At 35.9% G+C, this 20,327-nt stretch overlaps 1 protein-coding gene across 1 annotated transcript in view; it reads left to right on the top strand.

Moving 5' to 3' along the window:
• The window catches only part of NSUN7 (NOP2/Sun RNA methyltransferase family member 7), a 62,386-nt gene that overhangs the window by 22,607 nt on the left and 19,452 nt on the right, over positions 1-20,327 (top strand). Inside the window, exons 5-10 of the mRNA XM_007178787.3 lie at positions 570-722; positions 1,063-1,246; positions 2,399-2,609; positions 9,811-9,954; positions 17,055-17,156; positions 19,253-19,370. Of these exons, the coding sequence (XP_007178849.2) occupies positions 570-722; positions 1,063-1,246; positions 2,399-2,609; positions 9,811-9,954; positions 17,055-17,156; positions 19,253-19,370 (912 nt within the window). The remainder of the gene's footprint in view (positions 1-569; positions 723-1,062; positions 1,247-2,398; positions 2,610-9,810; positions 9,955-17,054; positions 17,157-19,252; positions 19,371-20,327) is intronic.

Here is a 20,327-nt window from a genome sequence, read left to right as displayed (position 1 = left end):
AGGACTTGATACAGATTCATGAAAGTTCCTTAATCTTATCAAGAGTACACTGTTGCCATCTCTGATCATAATAACTGACCTATAATGAGTGCCTACCATGTGCTAGGCACTGTGCTAAGTATTTTACACACATGATATTAATCACCACATTAATTGCAAGGTGAGCTGATCACGTTTTACAGATGAGAAAACTGAGGCTGATGAGCGATTCAGTATCACACCTGAGGTCACACAGTAAGTGACAGAGCCTGAATTTAACTTCAAGTTTGTCTGACTCTAAATCCTACACCTTTTTCACTACATAAAATTTGTCTCTCAGCCAGCAATTGTTTTAAATATTTGAGGAGATACACAACTATACAGAGACATCAAAAACTGAAAAAAAGAAGCAGGATTATTGGATTTCCATTTTTAAATATGGCAAATTTTAGTTTTAGACTTCAAAAATTTGAAATAGAATTATAGAAGTATTTGTTAAAATTCTAAATCTAATTGTTAATGTTTCTAGTGGAAACTTATAGTCTTGTCTTCAATGCAGTACTTACCAAGAATGGATTTTCTATTTCTAGTTTTAAGACAAAATTGGCTGCGGCATTGGCAAGATGTCGAATCAAACATGATGCCCTTTCAATTTACCACATTCTTCCAGAAACAGTTAGGAACCAGGAACTAAGGGCCTCAACTTTGCCACTTTATGCTTGGATAAATACTTGTAAAATCAGGTAAGATTTCTAATCAAATTCTTTATTTAAGTCACTTGCCTTTCAAAATAATGTGATAAGAAATATTACCTTTTTAATGGATGGGGGGCTCATCTGGGGGAGTGATTGGGGAATCATAGTTTAGTTCAGGATTTTATCACCAGATTACCGAAAGTAATTACATAAATGTGTTAATTTTTTTGTCTCTGTTTTTCATCTTATTGTTGGCTAAAATTACAAGTTCCATTAGATGCAATATATGCAGTGATATTTTTATTTATTGTAGGAAAAAGATTCTAGTGTTAAATACACTTTTGATGTATTACATTTGTAATTAAAACCTAATGTTATATATTTACAGCCCTGAAGAAGTTTATCATAGTTTGAAGAAAAAAGGCTATAATAAAGTCAAATCTGTGTTGCATATTGATAATAAAGTGTTTGCTGTGGATCAACATTGCTATGATGTCTTAATTTTTCCATCTCATCTTAAAAGTGATCTTCTAAATATAGATCTTTTCAAAGATTATAAACTTGTATTTCAGGTAAACTAACACTTACTTTCATTGTGATTCTCAATAATCCTGCTCACCCAGAGAATTCCTCCACTTAAAAATAAAACCTAACAAATTGGCTATATTTTGTATAGGTTATCAAGGAGGTTTATAAGGCCTAATTTTCACCTTGAATAAAATTAATACCCCTACAATCCGTTTTCATTTTATACTTTGGCATCTTTGCCCCATGTGAAGTGGGCATACTGTAAAGAACATATTCTCCTTCCTAGACACCATAGATGGGGGAACTCTTATTGCCTACAGCTAAAAGGCTATATTTTTCTCTCCCAAGGGAGGATTCAAGAAAAGGCACAATGATTCCTTTTCTTCTTTCCATTTCTGGGGAAGATGCTAGTGCCATCCTGCATTTGAAAATGCAATGTGTAATACTTTCCCATTATCTCTTTACTATATTCCTACAGCTTTGATTTGTAAGATGTGTATATATAAATGGCTATCAATGCAGGAAGAGAATGTGAGGTATAATGTGGTTTCAATAGAATGAAAAATTAAAAGAAATCAGGTTAAATTAATTTTTATGTCCTTAGATTCCAGTTCTTGCCTCAGATTCACCTTGGTTTTGTAAGGTTTATCCCTTCAAAGTACCTGCATTCTTGGGCAGAGTCTCTTGGCCTTATTTTGTTGTGACACCTTATTGAGCACTGAGATCAGTTGCAGAAACTCATCTGTCCAGCCCCCTTTTATAAGCTTGTCAACCATCTTACTTTTAATCTCTGTGAGCTAGCAGCCATTTAGATGACAGTGTAATGGGGAAGAAAGAATGGCAGTAGCAAATGGGTGCATTTTCATGAAGGCTTAAGAATGGGAGCTAAGGCAGGACATCAGTAATCTGTTAATCACATTTTGGGGATTTTGGCATTGCCTTATCACCGTATAAAAGTTAAATGATAACAGTCATAATTTAGGCTAAACAAAGTTAGGGTATTGTTTTAAATCAGTTTATATCAGTTATCTTTGTTAAGTTTATATTTTAACATATTTTAAGATGTTTTAAACTCGAATGCATTAGGTATCTCTTCGGAATTTCTGCCAATACTTTGTTTCACCTAAGGCAAAAAGAAGTCAGTACATGCTTCTAGTTAAACCCTTCGAAATTCTAATTGTACCATTATCTTGTAGGACAAATCTCGAAGTCTCGCTGTCCATTCTGTAAAGGCTTTATTAAATATGGATGATGATATCTTAATGATCAATTCAGGTTCGTGGTACACAGTTGCCCATATGTCAATCTTAACAAATAATAATACCTCAAAAATATTTGTGTGTGGAGTACAATCACAAGCTAAGGATCCTGACCTGAAGAACCTTTTCACAAAAATGGGATGTAAAAGTATGTACAAATATTTATTTGTTTGGTGGTAATGTTCTGTAAGATTTAAAAATGTTAAAAATATTTGAATTTGTTCTCTCTCGTAATATAAAACTCTAGATATGAACTATACTCCTAAAATCCCCACTAATCTGTATTATATCAGGCTGTTCTTGTTGCTTAATATTGGTTAAACAACTGCAGTTTAAATTAATGAATATATTGGCACTTTGGTATATTGCTTGACATTTAACTACTGCATAATTTGAGTTTCAAACAATAATTAAAGTAAGTGGTAGAAATTGTCATCTTTTAATAAATAAGAACACAATCACAGGAGTTCTTAAGGGACAAAGATAATATCTAGGACCAGATGCTAAGTCCTTAGGCTTCTTATTTTTAAAGAATCTTTCCGGGCTTCCCTGGTGGCGCAGTGGTTGAGAATCTGCCTGCTAATGCAGGGGACGCGGGTTCGAGCCCTGGTCTGGGAGGATCCCACATGCCACGGAGCGGCTGGGCCCGTGAGCCACAGCTGCTGAGCCTGCGCGTCTGGAGCCTGTGCCCCGCAACGGGAGGGGCCGCGATGGTGAGAGGCCCGCGCACCGCGATGAAGAGCGGTCCCCGCGCCGCGATGAAGAGTGGCCCCCACTTGCCGCAACTAGAGAAAGCCCTCGCACGAACCGAAGACCCAACACAGCCAAAAATAAAAAATAAAGTAGCTATAAAAAAAAAAAATGCTTTAAAGAATCTTTCCATTGGATCATGCTGTGACAAAAGATAACATTTCATTATAGGTTCAGTGAAGCTGAAAAACTAAACGAATCTTTTGACAGATTCACAGGGTCAGCGAGATGATAAGTAGAATTCAGGGCTTGACATGGAGAGGTAGACTGGTAAATACCCAGGATTTCATTGGAGCACAGAAGTATACCCTGGGTAGTGATCAGTCGTCTGATGAATTGAAGCCCAAACTCCAGTCATCTCAATTCCCAATTGGATTAAGGTGATCTGGGATTGCCAGAGGCAAAAGTAAATTCTCTCTGGAAGAAAGTAACATCATCTTGGATCTCATATTATCTCCTAATTTTTTTCAAATGCTGTGTCTGACACTCAAAAAAAAAAAATCAGACAAAATAGAAGAAAGATGTGAGTGAAATAAAGAGAAAAATACTGCAATAGAAGCAAACCCACAAAAGGTCCAGGTACTGGAGATATCAGATGTGGACTTTAACTATGATTTATATGCTGAAGAGACTAAATGACAAGCTGCAGAATTTCAGCAGAGAACTGGAAACTATAATTTTTTAAAAACTCAGAAGAAAATTCTAGAATTGAAAAATACAATATGTGAAATTAAGAAATAAACAGATAGATTCAACAGTAGGTTAAAACTAATAGAAGGAATAAGTGAACTGATCAGTCAGAAGAAACTATCCAGACTGAAGCATCAGGAGACAAAAGGATGACTAATATGGAAGAGACCATAAAATACACATGAGATTCAGTGATCCAGTGATCTCAGGTATGTTGTGATTGGGAACCCAGAAACAGAGGAGAAAAGGAACTGGAAGGAACAATATGTGAAATTCGGACTGGGAGTTCTAAAAAATTGATTAAAGTCACAGATTCAAGAAGCCCTATGAACGCCAATAAAAATAAATGTGTAAAAAACATAGTAGGCACATCATAGCATAATTGCTGAAAACCAAAGACAAAGAACAATGTTCAAAGCAGCCAGGGAGATAATACATATTACCTTTGATGAGATAGCAATAAAACTAAAAATTAACTTTTCAACAGAAACAACTGAGGCCAGAGACAATATCTTCATAGTGCAGAAAGAAAATGTCAGGCTAGATTTCTATACTCAGCAAAAATTTCCTTTGAAATAAAGATACTCTCAGAAAAAGAGAGTCTGAGTTTGTTACCAGCAGATACAATAAAGGGTTTACTAAAGATTATTGTTTGAGTAGAAGGAATATTATCTCATACAGAAGGTTGTAGATGCTGGAAGAAATGAAGAGCAATGGAAAAGGTTAGTACATAGGTAAATCTAAATAATTGTAGTCTAGTGTCTTGTGGGACTGTAAACTAATGTCTTGTGGAGCTAACAATATTTGTGTTATATGTAATTAAAATACATTACAACAATGGCACATAATTTAGAGAAGGAAATGGAATTAATGTGTTCTATCATCCTTGCTTTGTCTAAGAAATGGTAAAAGTAGTAAATTATTAAGTCAGTAGTATGTGTTATAATATCAGGGGCAAACAATAAACAAATAATAAAAGAATGTAAAACTAATAGCTAAGGGGGAGGGGTGGAATATGGAATTGGAATCACCATAGTAACATATAAAAGGCAAGACAAATAGAAAGGAAGTCGGTAGATTAAACTTTTAAAAAAATATGTATTTATAAATCAATAAGTAAACATATTAAATATGCATGACTAAAACTTGAATTACAAGACAAAGAACATCAATACTGGATTTTTAAAGATCAACTTTAAAATGCTATTTATAAGAGATACCCCTTACATAAAAGGATATTCAAAAAAAATAACTTAGAAGGACAGAAAAAGATATTCAGTGAATATACTAACAAAAAGAGCTACAGACAAAGTAGTGTTATGTCAAGAAAACTTACTAGAAATATAGCATGTTTAATTCATCAGGAAAATATACCAGTACTAAGAAGTATGTACATGATAACATAGTCTCAAAATATATAAAGCCACATTATCTAGAATCAGCAGATAAAATGCTCTGTATATAGAAAATTCTAAAGAATCCATGAAAAAAATACAGATTTAATGCAATCCCTATAAAAACCCTAGCTGGCTTTTTTGCAGAAATTGACATTCTGTCCTAAAATTCACATGGAAATCCGAGGGACCTGGAGTAGCCAAAGCAGTCTTGAAAATGAACAAAGTTATAGGACTTACACTTCCTGATTTCAAAATTCACTACACAGCTTTAGTAATCAAGACAATGTGGGACTGGCATGAAGATAAACATGTAGATCAGTGGATAGAATTGAGAATCCAGAAGTAAAATCTTACATTTATGGTCAATTGATTTTTGACAAGTGCGCCAAGACCATTCAACAAGGAAAGAATAGTCTTTTCAATAAATGGTGCTGGGGTAACTGGATATCCACGTGCAAAAGAATGAAGTTGGACCCTTACTTCAAATCATATACAAAAATTAACTCAAACTGGATCAAGGACCTAATTATAAGAGGTAAAACTATAAAACTTCTAGAAGAAAACACAGGGGTAAAACTTTGTGACTTTGAATTTGGCAGTGGTTGTTTAAACACCAAAAGCACAACAAAAGAAAAGATAAATTAAAGTTCATCTAAATGAAAAACTTCTGTTCTTCAAAGGACACTATCAAGAAAGGGAAAAGACAACCCACAGAATGGGAGAAAATATTTGCAAATCATATATGTAATAAGGGACTTGTATCTAGAATATGTAAACAATAATAAGACATATATCACAATTTAAAAATGGGTGAAGTATATTAAGTCAGCTCTTCAAGAAAAAAGTTTATAAAACAATTCAGTTATCAGTAATGGACAAGGAGATATTACTACAGATCCTAGAGACATTTAAAACATAATAAAAAGATACTGTGAGCAAACTTGAACATTTAGATGACATTGGCATATTCCTGGAACAACACAACTTACCAAAACTGACAGAAGAAGAAATAGAAAATCTGAATACTCTTGTATCTATTAAGATCTTAAAATTAGTGGATATAAATGTCTATTAAATTCATAATTGAAAATCTCCCCACTCACAAAGCAAAAAATTTAAAAACCTTTAGTCCTTTAAGGAAGAAATAAATAATACTCTTTCAGAGAATAGAAAAAGAAGGATTACTTCCCAGTTAATTTATAACCTTGATATCAAAAACTTGAAATGGATATTAAAGAAGGAAAATTATAGGCTAGTGCCACTCATTAGCGCATTTGTAAAAATAAGTGTTAGCTAACTGAAATAAGTATTAGCAAACTGTATTTAGAAATATATAAGAATAATAATACATTATAAATAAGCTGGATTCTAGGAATACAAAGTTGGTTTAACTCTTAAAAATCAATTTATGTAATCTTGTTAATAGGAGAATAATTTTATGGTCATCTCAATAGATGCAGAAAAGAAATTTGATAAAATTTAACACTCATTCATTATATATATACACAGGAAATATCATACTTGATGGCATGTTTAAAGCTTTCTGGTATCAGGGATTAGATAAGCATGCCTGCCATCACCACTTCTAATCAACATTGTACTGGGAATCACAGGCAGTACAGTAAGGAAGGAAAAGAAGAAATAGAAGATATAAAGATTGGAAAGGAAGAAATAAAATTGTCTTAATTTATAGGTGACATGATTATATATGTGGAAAATACAAGGTAATCTATAACTAAACTATAGATTTCACATATGCCTTTTTTTAATTAATTTTTATTGGGGTATAGTTGATTTACAATGTTGTGTTAGTTCCTGCTGTACAGCAAAGTGAATCAGTTACATGTATGACTTTTGCAGTGTTGCTAGATACAAGATCAGCATACAAATTCAGTTTCCATACACCAAAAACAAAAATTTGAAAATGAAGCAGATACCTTTTACAATGAACAAAAAAACGTAAAACATTTAGCAATACGTCTAGTAAAAGATGTGTAAGACCTCCTCATAAAACTTATGGGACATTATTGAAAGAAAGAAAGAAGACCTAAATAAATGGAAACAACAGACCATGTTCATGAATTGAAATACTAAATGTCATAAAGATGAGTTTCCTCTCCAAGTTGATCTGTATAGATTCAAGTCAATCCTCTTGATGCTACAGGATATTAAGGAAGAGAAGGTCTTTTTAGTAAACGGTGCTGGGAAAAAAATGACCCCTGCTTCACACCATCTACACAAATTTAGAATCTAGAATGTATTATAGGAGAAAACTTCTTGACTGGGGTTGGTAAAGATTTCTTAAATAGGGCACATAAAGCACTCATCATAAAAGAAAAGATTGATAAATTGGACTACAGTAAAATTTTTTAAAATTTAAGGACTTCTATGTGTTAAGAGAGTACAAAGGCAAACTGTAGAGAGGGAATATATAAACTGATGAAGAGTTTTTTTTGCCCAGTGTACAAAGAATTCTTACAAATTAACAATAAAAAAGACAGCCCAATTGGAAAATGTGCAAGAGACATGACCAGGCATTTCACAAAAGGGGATATACAAATACCAAAAAAACTTATGTAAAAGTACCTTAACCCCATTAGTAATCAGGGAAATGCAGTTCAAATCACAACTTACCACCACATATCCACAGAATGATTAAAATTAAAAAGATGGCAGTACCATGTGCTGGCAAGGTAAGGAGCATTAGGAATGCTCAAACACCATTGGTTGGACTGTAAATTTGTACAGTGACTTTGGAAAACTAGCATTAATCACTGAAATTGAAAAAAATACATGCCCTATGATCCAGCGCTTCCAGGTTTATTACCCCTTTGAATTTTTACCTAGTTAACCAGAGAGAATAGGAACCACTGGGTAACCAAGCAGTAGAGGAAGGGAAGTTTCTTCTTTTAGAAGCATTCCAGGTGATAAATGAAAAAGGGAAGATGGAAGTAGAATATGATTATTTTGCAACCTCTTTGCTGGTACCATAAAGGCAATTTAATGGATGAATGTGATGCCACTTGTGAAGTAGTTTTGTGCTCCCCACCCACCAAGAAAAAAAAAAGAACTTGAATCTAATTAAGCTCTAAAGATCCAGCTACTAATAAACTACACTTTAGGAAAGTAATTAGCAAAATCCAGACTGTGGGAAACTCTAGTAGTACAAAAAAAACATGTTTCATTAAGAAATAAATGGTAAGAAAAAATGGAGAGGGTACCTATAAACAAAAAGAAATTTAAAATAAGACATCAACTAATTGCAATGTATGTACCTTATCTAAATCCTGATTTGAACAAGCTGTAAAAAAAAATTTGACAAGTTTGAGACTATTGGAAAATTTGAGCCACGATTGTATGCCATTATTATTTGATGATAATAAGGAATTACTTTTTAAAATGTATGGGGTTGTATTTTTAAAGGGGTTCTTATCTTTTAGAGATATATGGTGAAATATTTTATAGATTCAAAATAATATGGGGGAGTGGAAGTGGGTGCGGATATAGATGAAACAAGAGTGGGCATGAATGGTTCATTGTTGAAGCACCATAACGGGTACTTGAGAATTTATTACATATTATGTCTATTTTTGACATAATATGTTTAAACTTTTACGATAAAAAGTTAAAAATAGGGGAAAAAAGAAAAAGGCCCACTTGATTAAAAATTTTTTTTCAAAAGGACAGACTAGAGAGAGGGAAGAATTGATCAGACAAGAGAAGGGTTGGGTAGGGCAATTTCAAGAGCGACTCCTCAGCAGATGAGGGGAATGGGAGCCATTGCAGAAGTGAAGGGGTGGCCCTAAGATAGGGTCACAGATAGTTATAACCTGAGGGAAGGCAGACACTCTTAAATTATAAGGTTCCTGAGGACCTTTAGACTGTGCCTAAATAAAAATTATAAAATGCTAAATGAAAATATAAATGCTAATAAAAAATTTTTTTCTGGGAAAAATAGAATATAAAAGGGGTTAAAAAATGGGAAGGGGAGAAACCAATACTGAGCATTTGCTGTATACTAGGCACCATGCTAAGCCTAACTACTTTATCTCAATCTTCACTACAATTAGATGAGGTGTGGGCATTATTATCCCATTTTACAAATAAGGAAATTGAGGCTTAGAGAGATTAAGTCACACAGATAGTAAATAGTGAAGCTGGGAGTCAAACTTGGGTATTTCTGCCTCTAAAAGCCATTTCCCTCCACTATACCATACTGCTTTAAATGGAATCTGAAGTTCAGAGTGGAAAATTTAAATTATATTTTATGTAGAAGATATTTAAACTTCAAAATCATTCTCTCAAGTAAAGGAGAAAGAACTCTATTAAGAGAATTCATGTATTAACTTTAGGATGTTATCAGAAAATAATCCTCTTTTCTGACTGCATTAAAATGGCTTTTTGTGGGGTTGAGGATTTAAAAATGAACAATGATAAATAGATATAATTACATACTGCATTAAGATTTTTAATTAATATTTTTACATACATTTTCTGTGTTTTTTCTCCCAGATATTGAAATACTTCATGAGACATTTATTAACCTTGAATCAAAGGATCATAGGTTACAGAAAGTTAAAGTGATTCTGCTGCTACCTCGTTGTTCAGGACTGGGTGTTAGCAATCCAGTAGAATTTATTTTAAATGAGCATGAAGGTACTTGCTTTAATTTTTAATTTCTAAATTATTGAGATTTTAATATTTTTTAAATGAAATTATTTAAAATCATTAAGATGACATATCAGATACGTCTGATTAATGAATAACTACCATATGTAAAGCACTTAATATGGATAAAGTATTTTACATCCATTACCTCATTTAATCTTTATTATACCATTTCTGAGAGATACGGGCAAGGGGAATATTCAAAATGTTCAATAATTAGAGTGATGTAGGCAATCAGAACAGATGCCAGTATGCTATTCTGGCATATACCAGAGCTCAAAATATAGGCATTAACATTTATCAGCATTTTATAGATAAAAAAACTGAGACTCAGAAAGATTCGTTCATTTTTATAAAGTCACATAACTAGTTGGTAAGAGAGCTAGGATTCAGATTTAGATCTGCCTGACTCTAGAGTCTGTGCTCCAAGATGATCCTAATTAAGTCATGATTAGACTATTTCAAACTCAAGACTTCTTTAACCCCCAGTATATATGTTTTATGATACTAATATCTCAGATTAAATATTCTGAGAATATTTTATTTGCTTCTTTAATAAATTAAGAAATATTATTTAACATTAACATTTATTGAGCACTTATGTATAAGACACTGAACTAAATACTTTGCTTGGATTATTTCATCAAATCCTCACAAGAACTCAATGAATTGGTTACTCATTATTTCTCTTTTATAAATATGGAATCTGAGGCTCAAGAGAGGCTGAAGCCTCTCAGAGTCTTTTGACTAGTAAGTGTCAGAGCCTGGATTCAGACACTACTGCTCTGACTGACCCTTTGAATCATGCTCTTAATCACAGTATGTTAACTGAAATTGCTTCTTACTCTAATCCCTTGTTTATAGTGAAAGGCATAGATACGGTTAACTAGAATATTAGACAAAGAAGATGTTCCACCAACATTCAGAACATGTTGAGTAACTGTTTTCTATTTCTAGCAAGGACAGAATCTAAAATGAAGAAAAAGTAATTGAGGGAAAGAAACTAATATTTATGGAGCGCATCTATGCCCCAGTCAATATCTAGGAAGTGTTCATGCATTATAACTTAATATTCACAATAACTTTGTGAGGATAGTGTTATTTAATTATCTCTGTTTTATAAAGGGGAAAAAAAACCCCAAGATTCAGACAAAGTTAGCAAGTTGCCTGAGGTCATGTAGCTAGATTCAAAGCTGGGATTCAAATTCAGATTAGTTAGCACATTCCACTATACTACACTATAGAAAGAATTCCACTATACTACACTATAGAAAGCATTCCACTATACTACACTATAGAAAGCATTCCACTATACTACACTATAGAAAGCATTCCACTATACTACACTATAGAAAGAATTCCACTATACTACACTATAGAAAGCATTCCACTATACTACACTATAGAAAGCATTCCACTATACTACACTATAGAAAGCATTCCACTATACTACACTATAGAAAGCATTCCACTATACTACACTATAGAAAGCATTCCACTATACTACACTATAGAAAGCATTCCACTATACTACACTATAGAAAGCATTCCACTATACTACACTATAGAAAGCATTCCACTATACTACACTATAGAAAGCATTCCACTATACTACACTATAGAAAGCATTCCACTATACTACACTATAGAAAGCATTCCACTATACTACACTATAGAAAGCATTCCACTATACTACACTATAGAAAGCATTCCACTATACTACACTATAGAAAGCATTCCACTATACTACACTATAGAAAGCATTCCACTATACTACACTATAGAAAGCATTCCACTATACTACACTATAGAAAGCATTCCACTATACTACACTATAGAAAGAATTCCACTATACCGGTGGTCCCCAGCCTTTTTGGCACCAGGGACTGGTTTCATGGAAGACAGTTTTTCCACGGACCGGCGGTTGGGGTGGGGGGATGGTTTCGGGATGATTCAAGCACACTACATTTTTGTGCGCTTTTTTTTTTTTTTTAATTTTAAAAATTTATTTATTTATTTTTGGCTGTGTTGGGTCTTCGTTGCTGTGCACGGGCTTTCTCTAGTTGTGGCCTTGTGGTGCGCGGGCTTCTCATTGCAGTGGCTTCTCTTGTTGCGGAGCATGGGTTCAAGGCATGCAGGCTTCAGTAGTTGTGGCACACGGACTCAGTAGTTTTGACTCGTGGGCTCTAGAGTGCAGGTTCAGTAGTTGTGATGCACGGGCTTAGTTGCTCCGCTTAGTTGCTTAGTTGCTCTTAGTTGCTTAGATCTTCACGGACCAGGGCTCGAACCCGTGTCCCCTGCATTGCCAGGCTGATTCTTAACCACTGCGCCACCAGGGAAGCCCTTATTGTACACTTTATTTCTATTATTGTTACATTGTAATATATAATGAAATAATTATACAACTCACCATAATGCAGAATCAGTGGGAGCCCTGAGCTTGTTTTCCGGCAACTAGATGGTCCCATCTGGGTGTGATGGGAGACAGTGACACCTGAAGTGTGTTGCTTATGTCCAGTCTACTCCATAAGATACAGCTTAATTGTCACTTGCCACTCACTGATAGGGATTTTTTTTTTTAACATCTTTATTGGAGTATAATTGCTTTACAATGGTGTGTTAGTTTCTGCTTTATAACAAAGTGAGTCAGTTATACATATACATATGTTCCCATATCTCTTCCCTCTTATGTCTCCCTCCCTCCCACTCTCCCTATCCCACCCCTCTAGGTGGTCACAAAGCACCGAGCTGATCTCCCTGTGCTATGTGGCTGCTTCCCACCAGCTATCTGTTTTACGTTTGGTAGTGTATATATGTCCATGCCACTCTCTCACTTTGTCACAGCTTACCCTTCCGCCTCCCCTTATCCTCAAGTCCATTCTCTAGTAGGTCTGTGTCTCTATTCCGTCTTGCCTCTAGGTTCTTCATGACCTTTTTTTTTTTTTTTCCTTAGATTCCATATATATATGTTAGCATACGGTATTTATTTTTCTCTTTCTGACTTACTTCACTCTGTATGACAGACTCTAGGTCCATCCACCTCACTACAAATAACTCAGTTTCGTTTCTTTTTATGGCTGAGTAATATTCTATTGTATATATGTGCCACATCTTCTTTATCCATTCATCTGTTGATGGACACTTAGGTTGCTTCCATGTCCTGGCTATTGTAAATAGAGCTGCAATGAACATTTTGGTACATGACTCTTTTTGAATTATGGTCTTCTCAGGGTTTATGCCCAGTAGTGGGATTGCTGGGTCATATGGTAGTTCTATTTTTAGGTTTTTTTTTTTTTTTTTTTTACACGTATTTAGCATTTTTTTACATTTTATTTATTTATTTATGGCTGTGTTGGGTCTTCGTTTCTGTGCGAGGGCTTTCTCTAGTTGTGGCAAGCGGGGGCCACTCTTCATCGCGGTGCGCGGGCCTCTCATTATCGCGGCCTGTCTTGTTGCGGAGCACAGGCTCCAGACGCGCAGGCTCAGTATTTGTGGCCCACGGGCCTAGTTGCTCCGCGGCATGTGGGATCTTCCCAGACCAGGGCTCGAACCCGTGTCCCCTGCATTGGCAGGCAGAGTCTCAACCATTGCGCCACCAGGGAAGCCCCTCTATTTTTAGTTTTTTAAGGAACCTCCATACTGTTCTCCATAGTGGCTATATCAACTTGCACCAACAGTGCAAGAGGGTTCCCTTTTCTCCACACCCTCTCCAGCATTTATTGTTTGTAGATTTTTTGATGATGGCCATTCTGACCAGTGTGAGATGATATCTCATTGTAATTTTGATTTGCATTTCTCTAATGGTTAATGATGTTGAGCATTCTTTCATGTGTTTGTTGGCAATCTGTATAACTGATAGGGATTTGATACGAGTCTGCAAGCAATTGATTTATTATGGTCTCTGTGCAGTCAAACCTCTCTGCTAACGATAATCTGTATTTGCAGCCGCTCCCCAGTGCTAGCATCACCGCCTCAGCTCCACCTCAGAGCATCAGGCATTAGATTCTCATAAGGAGCGCGCAGCCTAGATCCCTCGCTTGCGCAGTTCACAGTAGGGTTCACACTCCTATGAGACTCTAATGCTGCCCCTGATCTGACAGGAGGAGGAGCTCAGGCAGTAATATGAGTGATAGGGTGTGGCTGTAAATACCAATGAAGCTTCACTCACTCGCCCACTGCTTACCTCCTGCTGTGTGGCCCAGTTCCTAACAGGCCATGGACCACTACTGGTCCGTGGCTGGGGGTTGGGGACCCCTGCACTATACCACACAATTTTTAACTGGGCTTATACTGAACTATGTGGAATTCTGTCTTGCTACAGAAAATTTCTTTCCAAGACTAACCAACTCAGATGGCAGTATGGTAGACTGAGAAAATTCCCACACTAACTTTGGGAAATGATCAAAGAATAATTAGATTTTGAAAGAAGAGGGGAAGAAATAGCTACAGCTACAATAAGCATTCCAGTTAAGAGAACTAGAGCTTAGAACTACTGTGAGACTCTGGCCTTATCCTGGGTCATCTTGAAGTAGGAATGCAGAACAAAATAAACCATAGGTAAAAATCATTTAGAGGCTGGGGTGTGGGTGAAGCACAAAGGGAACTACAAATGACGAAAAGAGGGAAAGTAAAAAGTTTCCTAGGGCTTCCCTGGTGGCTCAGTGGTTAAGAATCCACCTGCCAATGCAGGGGACACGGGTTCGAACCCTGGTCCGGGAAGATCCCACATGCCACGGAGCAACTAAGTCCGTGCGCCACAACTACTGAGCCTGCACTCTAGAGCCTGGGAGCCACAACTCCTGAAGCCCGCGTGCCTAGAGCCCGTGCTCCACAACAAGAGAAGCCACCGCAATGAGAAGCCCGCACACCGCAACAGAGAGTAGCCTCCACTCACCACAACTAGAGGAAGCCCGCGTGCAGCAACGAAGACCCAACGCAGCCAAAAATAAAATAAATAAATAAATAAATTTATTTAAAAAACAAAAAAAAGTTTCCTAGATATTGGTAATATTTTGAAATCCTTGAAGAGGTGACCAGATAAGTTTGTCTTTGGCAAACCTGGAAAAAAGGAGGGTTTTGAAGGAAACTGTACTTTGATGAGGTAATAGCCAGAGCAAATAAGGAACTGCTGACCTAGTGATTATGGTAGAAATATTAGTCATAAATTTAGTAGGGATGAATCCAAAAGACTTAGATTCGTGAGAAGTCATGAATTAGTTTGAAAAACAATTTAACATTGAAAAACATTGCAACCAATTTTAGAATGTTTATCATAAAAATTATCATATTTGAGGAATGTATGAAGTCAATCTCTGCTAACAACTTGGAATTATTTTAAAATGGGGTGAAAAAGGTAAGCTGATATGGTTTTAGAGTATAATAATGGGTAAATAGTCCTTTAAAAAGTGATGAAAGAGAAGAATATGAAGTGTAAAACTAAATTGGGAAGAAATGGAGTTTAATTAACCTTTAGTGATATTACTGGAGTGGGGAATAGCCAAATATATGGTATAAATAATTGGCTTTCATACTGCAGGGAGTTACTGAGAGGCAGAATAAAACAGGGGTTAGAAGGTTGGTCAGATTGCCAAGCTAGAACCTGGCTCTCAACTAGTAGCTATGTGACCTTAGACAAGTTGTTTAATGTGTGCTTGAACAGTTTTTTCAATGTTAAAAGGGATAATAATGCTTCAAGGGGTTGTTGAATAAAATAATCTATATAGAGTAGTATTCAGTATATCTTAGTTAATATTATCGAGAAATATTTTAAAAATAGTTTCAGAAATTTAAAGAATTACTATAAGAATTTCTTTCTTTCTTTTTATTAATTTTATTTATTTATTTTTGGCTGCATTGGGTCTTCTTTGCTGCACACGGACCCTCTAGTTTTTTCTTCCAAAATTTCTTTCAGTAAGTTAATGTTTTTAACTGTACCCTTTTGTGTTCTTTCTTACTCAGATCTGACTATAGCCCATCAGTTTCTACCTTGGAAAATAAATCTTTTTTCCCTCTATTAGTACCCAGACTGACTGTATTCTGTTTTTTATACCTAAATGACTTATTTTGGCTGGTTGGATGACTATATCATAAGAACTTGGAGAAAAAAAGGAAAAATAATATTAAAACTAAGCAAAATTACCTTTATCAATTCAGTTTTTAAGTATTTCTACAATACTGCCTATTTATTTATTTATTTTAAAAAATTTATTTTTATTCATTTATTTTTGGTTGGGTCTTCATTGCTGTGTGCAGGCTTTCTCTAGTTGCAATGAGCGGGGGCTATTCTTCATTGCGGTGCACGGGCTTCTCATTGCAGTGGCTTCTCTTGTGGAGCATGGGCTCTAGGCACGTAGGCTTCAGTAGTTGTGGCATGCAGGCTTCAGTAGTTGTGGCTCGTGGGCTCCAGAGCACAGGCTCAGTAGTTGTGGTGCATGGGCTTAGTTGCTCCAAGGCATGTGGGATCTTCCCGGACCAGGGCTTGAACCCGTGTCCCCTGCATTGGCAGGTGGATTCTTAACCACTGTGCCACCAGGGAAGTCCCCTGCCTATTTATTTTTAATAAATATTTTCCATGAAAACTGTCATTAATAGGGAAAATGATTAAAATATTAAATAATGGGGCTTCCCTGGTGGCGCAGTGGTTGAGAATCTGCCTGCTAATGCAGGGGACACGGGTTCGAGCCCTGGTCTGGGAAGATCCCACATGCCACGGAGCAGCTGGGCCCGTGAGCCACAATTGCTGAGCCTGCGCGTCTGGAGCCTGTGCCCCGCGACGGGAGGGGCCGCGATAGAGAAAGGCCCGCGCACCGCGATGAAGAGCGGTCCCCGCACCGCGATGAAGAGTGGCCCCCGCTTGCCGCAACTGGAGAAAGCCCTCGCACGAACCGAAGACCCAACACAGCCAAAAATAAATAAATAAATAAATAAAATCAAGTAAAAAAAAAAAAAAAAAAAGAAATAGTCTTAAGCTGGTCTGTAGAACAGCTTAAGACCCCTCAAAAAAAAAAAAAATATTAAATAATGTGTTAATAGCAATATATGAAAAACATCTAATAGTGATATATTTAAAAGCATTTATTTCCTTTTAGATACAGGTTTACTTAAAGATTTCTCTCAAGGAGGCCCGTCAGAAGATAAACTTCATATTCTTGCTCAACAGCAATATGAACAGCTAACACATGCAATGAAATGTAAGTTTGTTATCAGTGTAATCTGAAACTATGTTGTAAATCTTAGAAACATTAATACTTCATTTATCTATTATATTCAGGCAATGATGTGTGAACCATAAGTGAATTTTTCGGAACACTCAGTTCCTTCAAATAACAAAATATTTATTTTTACCAATTTAATTCTCAAAAATATATGCTTTAGGGCTTCCCTGGTGGCGCAGTGGTTGAGAGTCTGCCTGCTAATGCAGGGCACACGGGTTCGAGCCCTGGTCTGGGAAGATCCCACATGCCGCGGAGCAGCTGGGCCCGTGAGCCACAATTACTGAGCCTGCGCGTCTGGAGCCTGTGCTCCGCAACAAGAGAGGCCGCGATAGTGAGAGGCCCGCGCACCGCGATGAAGAGTGGCCCCCACTTGCCGCAACTAGAGGGGGCCCTCGCACGGAGGCGAAGACCCAACACAGCCATAAATAAATAAATAAAAATAATTTAAAAAGTATATATATATGCTTTACTATCATTTTAAGCATAGGTTAGCAAGAATAATTTACAGTTTTCTTTAATGCTGAAGTAAAATAATTACATACATCCATTGTTGTAGTTTCATCTTCTTTATTTCTTTTCTTTGTCTTCTTACTCGATGTAATTTTTCCGTTGTCATTGTGCCTGCCCCTAACTCTTCTATAATCCCAACTTTAATCAAACTCTTATTACTTCTCTTAGTACTAAAAAGAGAACAGAGATGCAATTACAGGTAAAGCCTAGATCTCTTTAAGTCTGAGTAACAAGGCTCTTTAAGTACTTATATTATTGCTTCAATCACTGCATTTAGATTTTGAGTACCATTTAGATTTTGAGTACCAATGCCCTGCCACACTTAGATATGGAAATCTAGAAGTCTCTGAGAAATTATATAAACTTTTATTAATTCAGTGCATGTTTATCAAATGCCTGCTCTGGGTCAGATATTAAGCTGGTTGTTAGGGATATGAGTGTGGATAAATCCTGACCTCCAAAGGCTCAAAGGTAAGTATAGGGTATAGATGATTTAATATATGAAGATATAGCATATGTGAAGTAGAAATAAGGCAAAATAGAAAACACAGAGGAGTTCTGCCCCTTTAATTGATGTTATTAAAAAATATTAATTTGAATATGATAGTATGTATATGATCTATGAAATGAGTTGATTGGAAGATGAGGAAGTTGGTAAATAATGCATTTTTAAACTTCTTTCTCTGATTACTCTATTTAAAATTGCAGGATAATCTTTTGAAACTAACTGTCCTCCGTATCTGCTTTGATTTGCTCTATAGCATTTGTCACTTCCTAATGCTGTATATATATGTGTGTGTGTGTGTGTGTGTGTGTGTGTGTGTGTATATATATATATTTTTTTTTACTTGGGCTGTGCCACTGCGTGGCTTGCAGGATCTTAGTTCCCCAACCAGGGATCGAGCCTGGGCCTCTGGCAGTGAGAGCGCTGAGTCCTAACCACTGGGCCACCAGGGAATTCCCTAATTTTCTTATTTATTTATGTCTTATGTCAATGAAACATAGAAAATAAGCTCCCTGGGGCAGGGATTTTTGTATGTGTATATTGAATGGTGAGAACACTGCCTAGCACGTAGTAGGTGCTCAGTAAGTGTGAATAAGTGAGCGAGTTGCAGGTAGTAATATTACCTCATTTTACAGTTGAAGAATTGGAGAGTTAAGTAATTTTCCCAGGTTCATACAGCAGTAAGTTACAGAATTGGGATTCACGTCTAAGTCTGTCTGTTTCTAGAGTCCTTTTAACTAGTTACGTGATATGGCTTGTGGAAGAATAGCTGGAAGTGTCAAGCTTATGGTAATCTGCAGTATTTATTTGTTTGTGTTTGTAATTAGGTTGGTCACATTGATTAGATTTCCATACAATCCAGTTAGATTTACTTTATTTATTGGCCACAGACTACATTACTAATACATGCTTTAAAGGGGAGCCATGCAAGCATCTATAGAAATAATTCCCATCAAAACCATGTGGTATTAGTACAGACAGACGTTTGAAAACATAACAGATTTGTTTAGGATTGTTAATGGGGTCATTATATTAATTCCATCTTCTTTAAATGTAGTTACTAGAGCTCAAGCAGTTGTTTACTGCACATGTTCAGTTTATCCAGAAGAAAATGAAGCTGTTGTTAAGAAAGCACTGGAATTTCAAGACCACGGGACTAAAGTACAATCTTATAGGTAAGAAAGGAAGGATTCTTCTAAACACCTCAACCAAATGTTTTTGAAAGTGAAAAATTTTGATTTTCTGAGTTAGAAGTAGAAGACGTTTCAGTTCCTTTTTATTAGACTTTAATATGACCAAATAGCCTAACTTCTTACAACTTTAAAGTAGGTTCTGTAAAGCCTTTACAATGGCTTGGCATGTGCATTCTCTTGTACACTAAAAGATTCTTGTTTTTGTTGTTATTGTTAAATAAGGCTAAAGGCATTTGGGTGTTGACTTGATTGATTTCTGGATAAATTGAGTATAAACTTTATACCCTGAGTTTTAGATACATCTGTGCTTCAGTAGAAGAAAAGTAAGAGTATAAAATAACCTTAGAAAATAGAGAGAAAATTGGATGTTTATTATCTGAAAACGTGTTTCTTAGACCCATTTAGCCTTTGGCACCCACAAGGACTAAGATAAGAATAGCTTGAATAACCATAGAAGCTTCTGGGTAAAATGCTATAATAAACTAGAGGCAGAGAAGAAAAACAGTAATACTCCATCCAAACTCTGGACATCAAGATAAGGAGTATATTTAAGATTACTATATGATACCAATTAGTTCTTCAAGACTGTGACAATTAATAAGGTATTTAAAAATGTCTCCTATTTTTTACTTATTTCTCCTGTTCTGAACTTTTCCTGTAGTTCTTACAGTAGCATCTTAATATGTATATGGTTTGCTCTCTCCTTTTAATTTGATGTTTTTCCTTTGCCAGTTCACAGGTGGACATGTTTGTTAACCACATCCATATTTCCCTTCTTACTTTACTTCCTTATTTAGTAATTCTTGTTGGTGGCTAACAGCCAACCTTTTTTCTGCCAGCTTCTCAACACAGCATTAACTAAATCTCCATCTATTGGCAAAGAGAATTATTGCAGGTATATGACCAAAATCATTAGTGTGGATGACTCTTGATTTGTCT

The sequence above is a fragment of the Balaenoptera acutorostrata genome, chromosome 5 (genome assembly GCF_949987535.1).
Source record: "Balaenoptera acutorostrata chromosome 5, mBalAcu1.1, whole genome shotgun sequence".
In the NCBI taxonomy this organism is placed as follows: domain Eukaryota; kingdom Metazoa; phylum Chordata; class Mammalia; order Artiodactyla; family Balaenopteridae; genus Balaenoptera; species Balaenoptera acutorostrata.
Note: the sequence above shows the minus strand (reverse complement) of the source record. Positions and strands in the feature narration are given on the sequence as shown.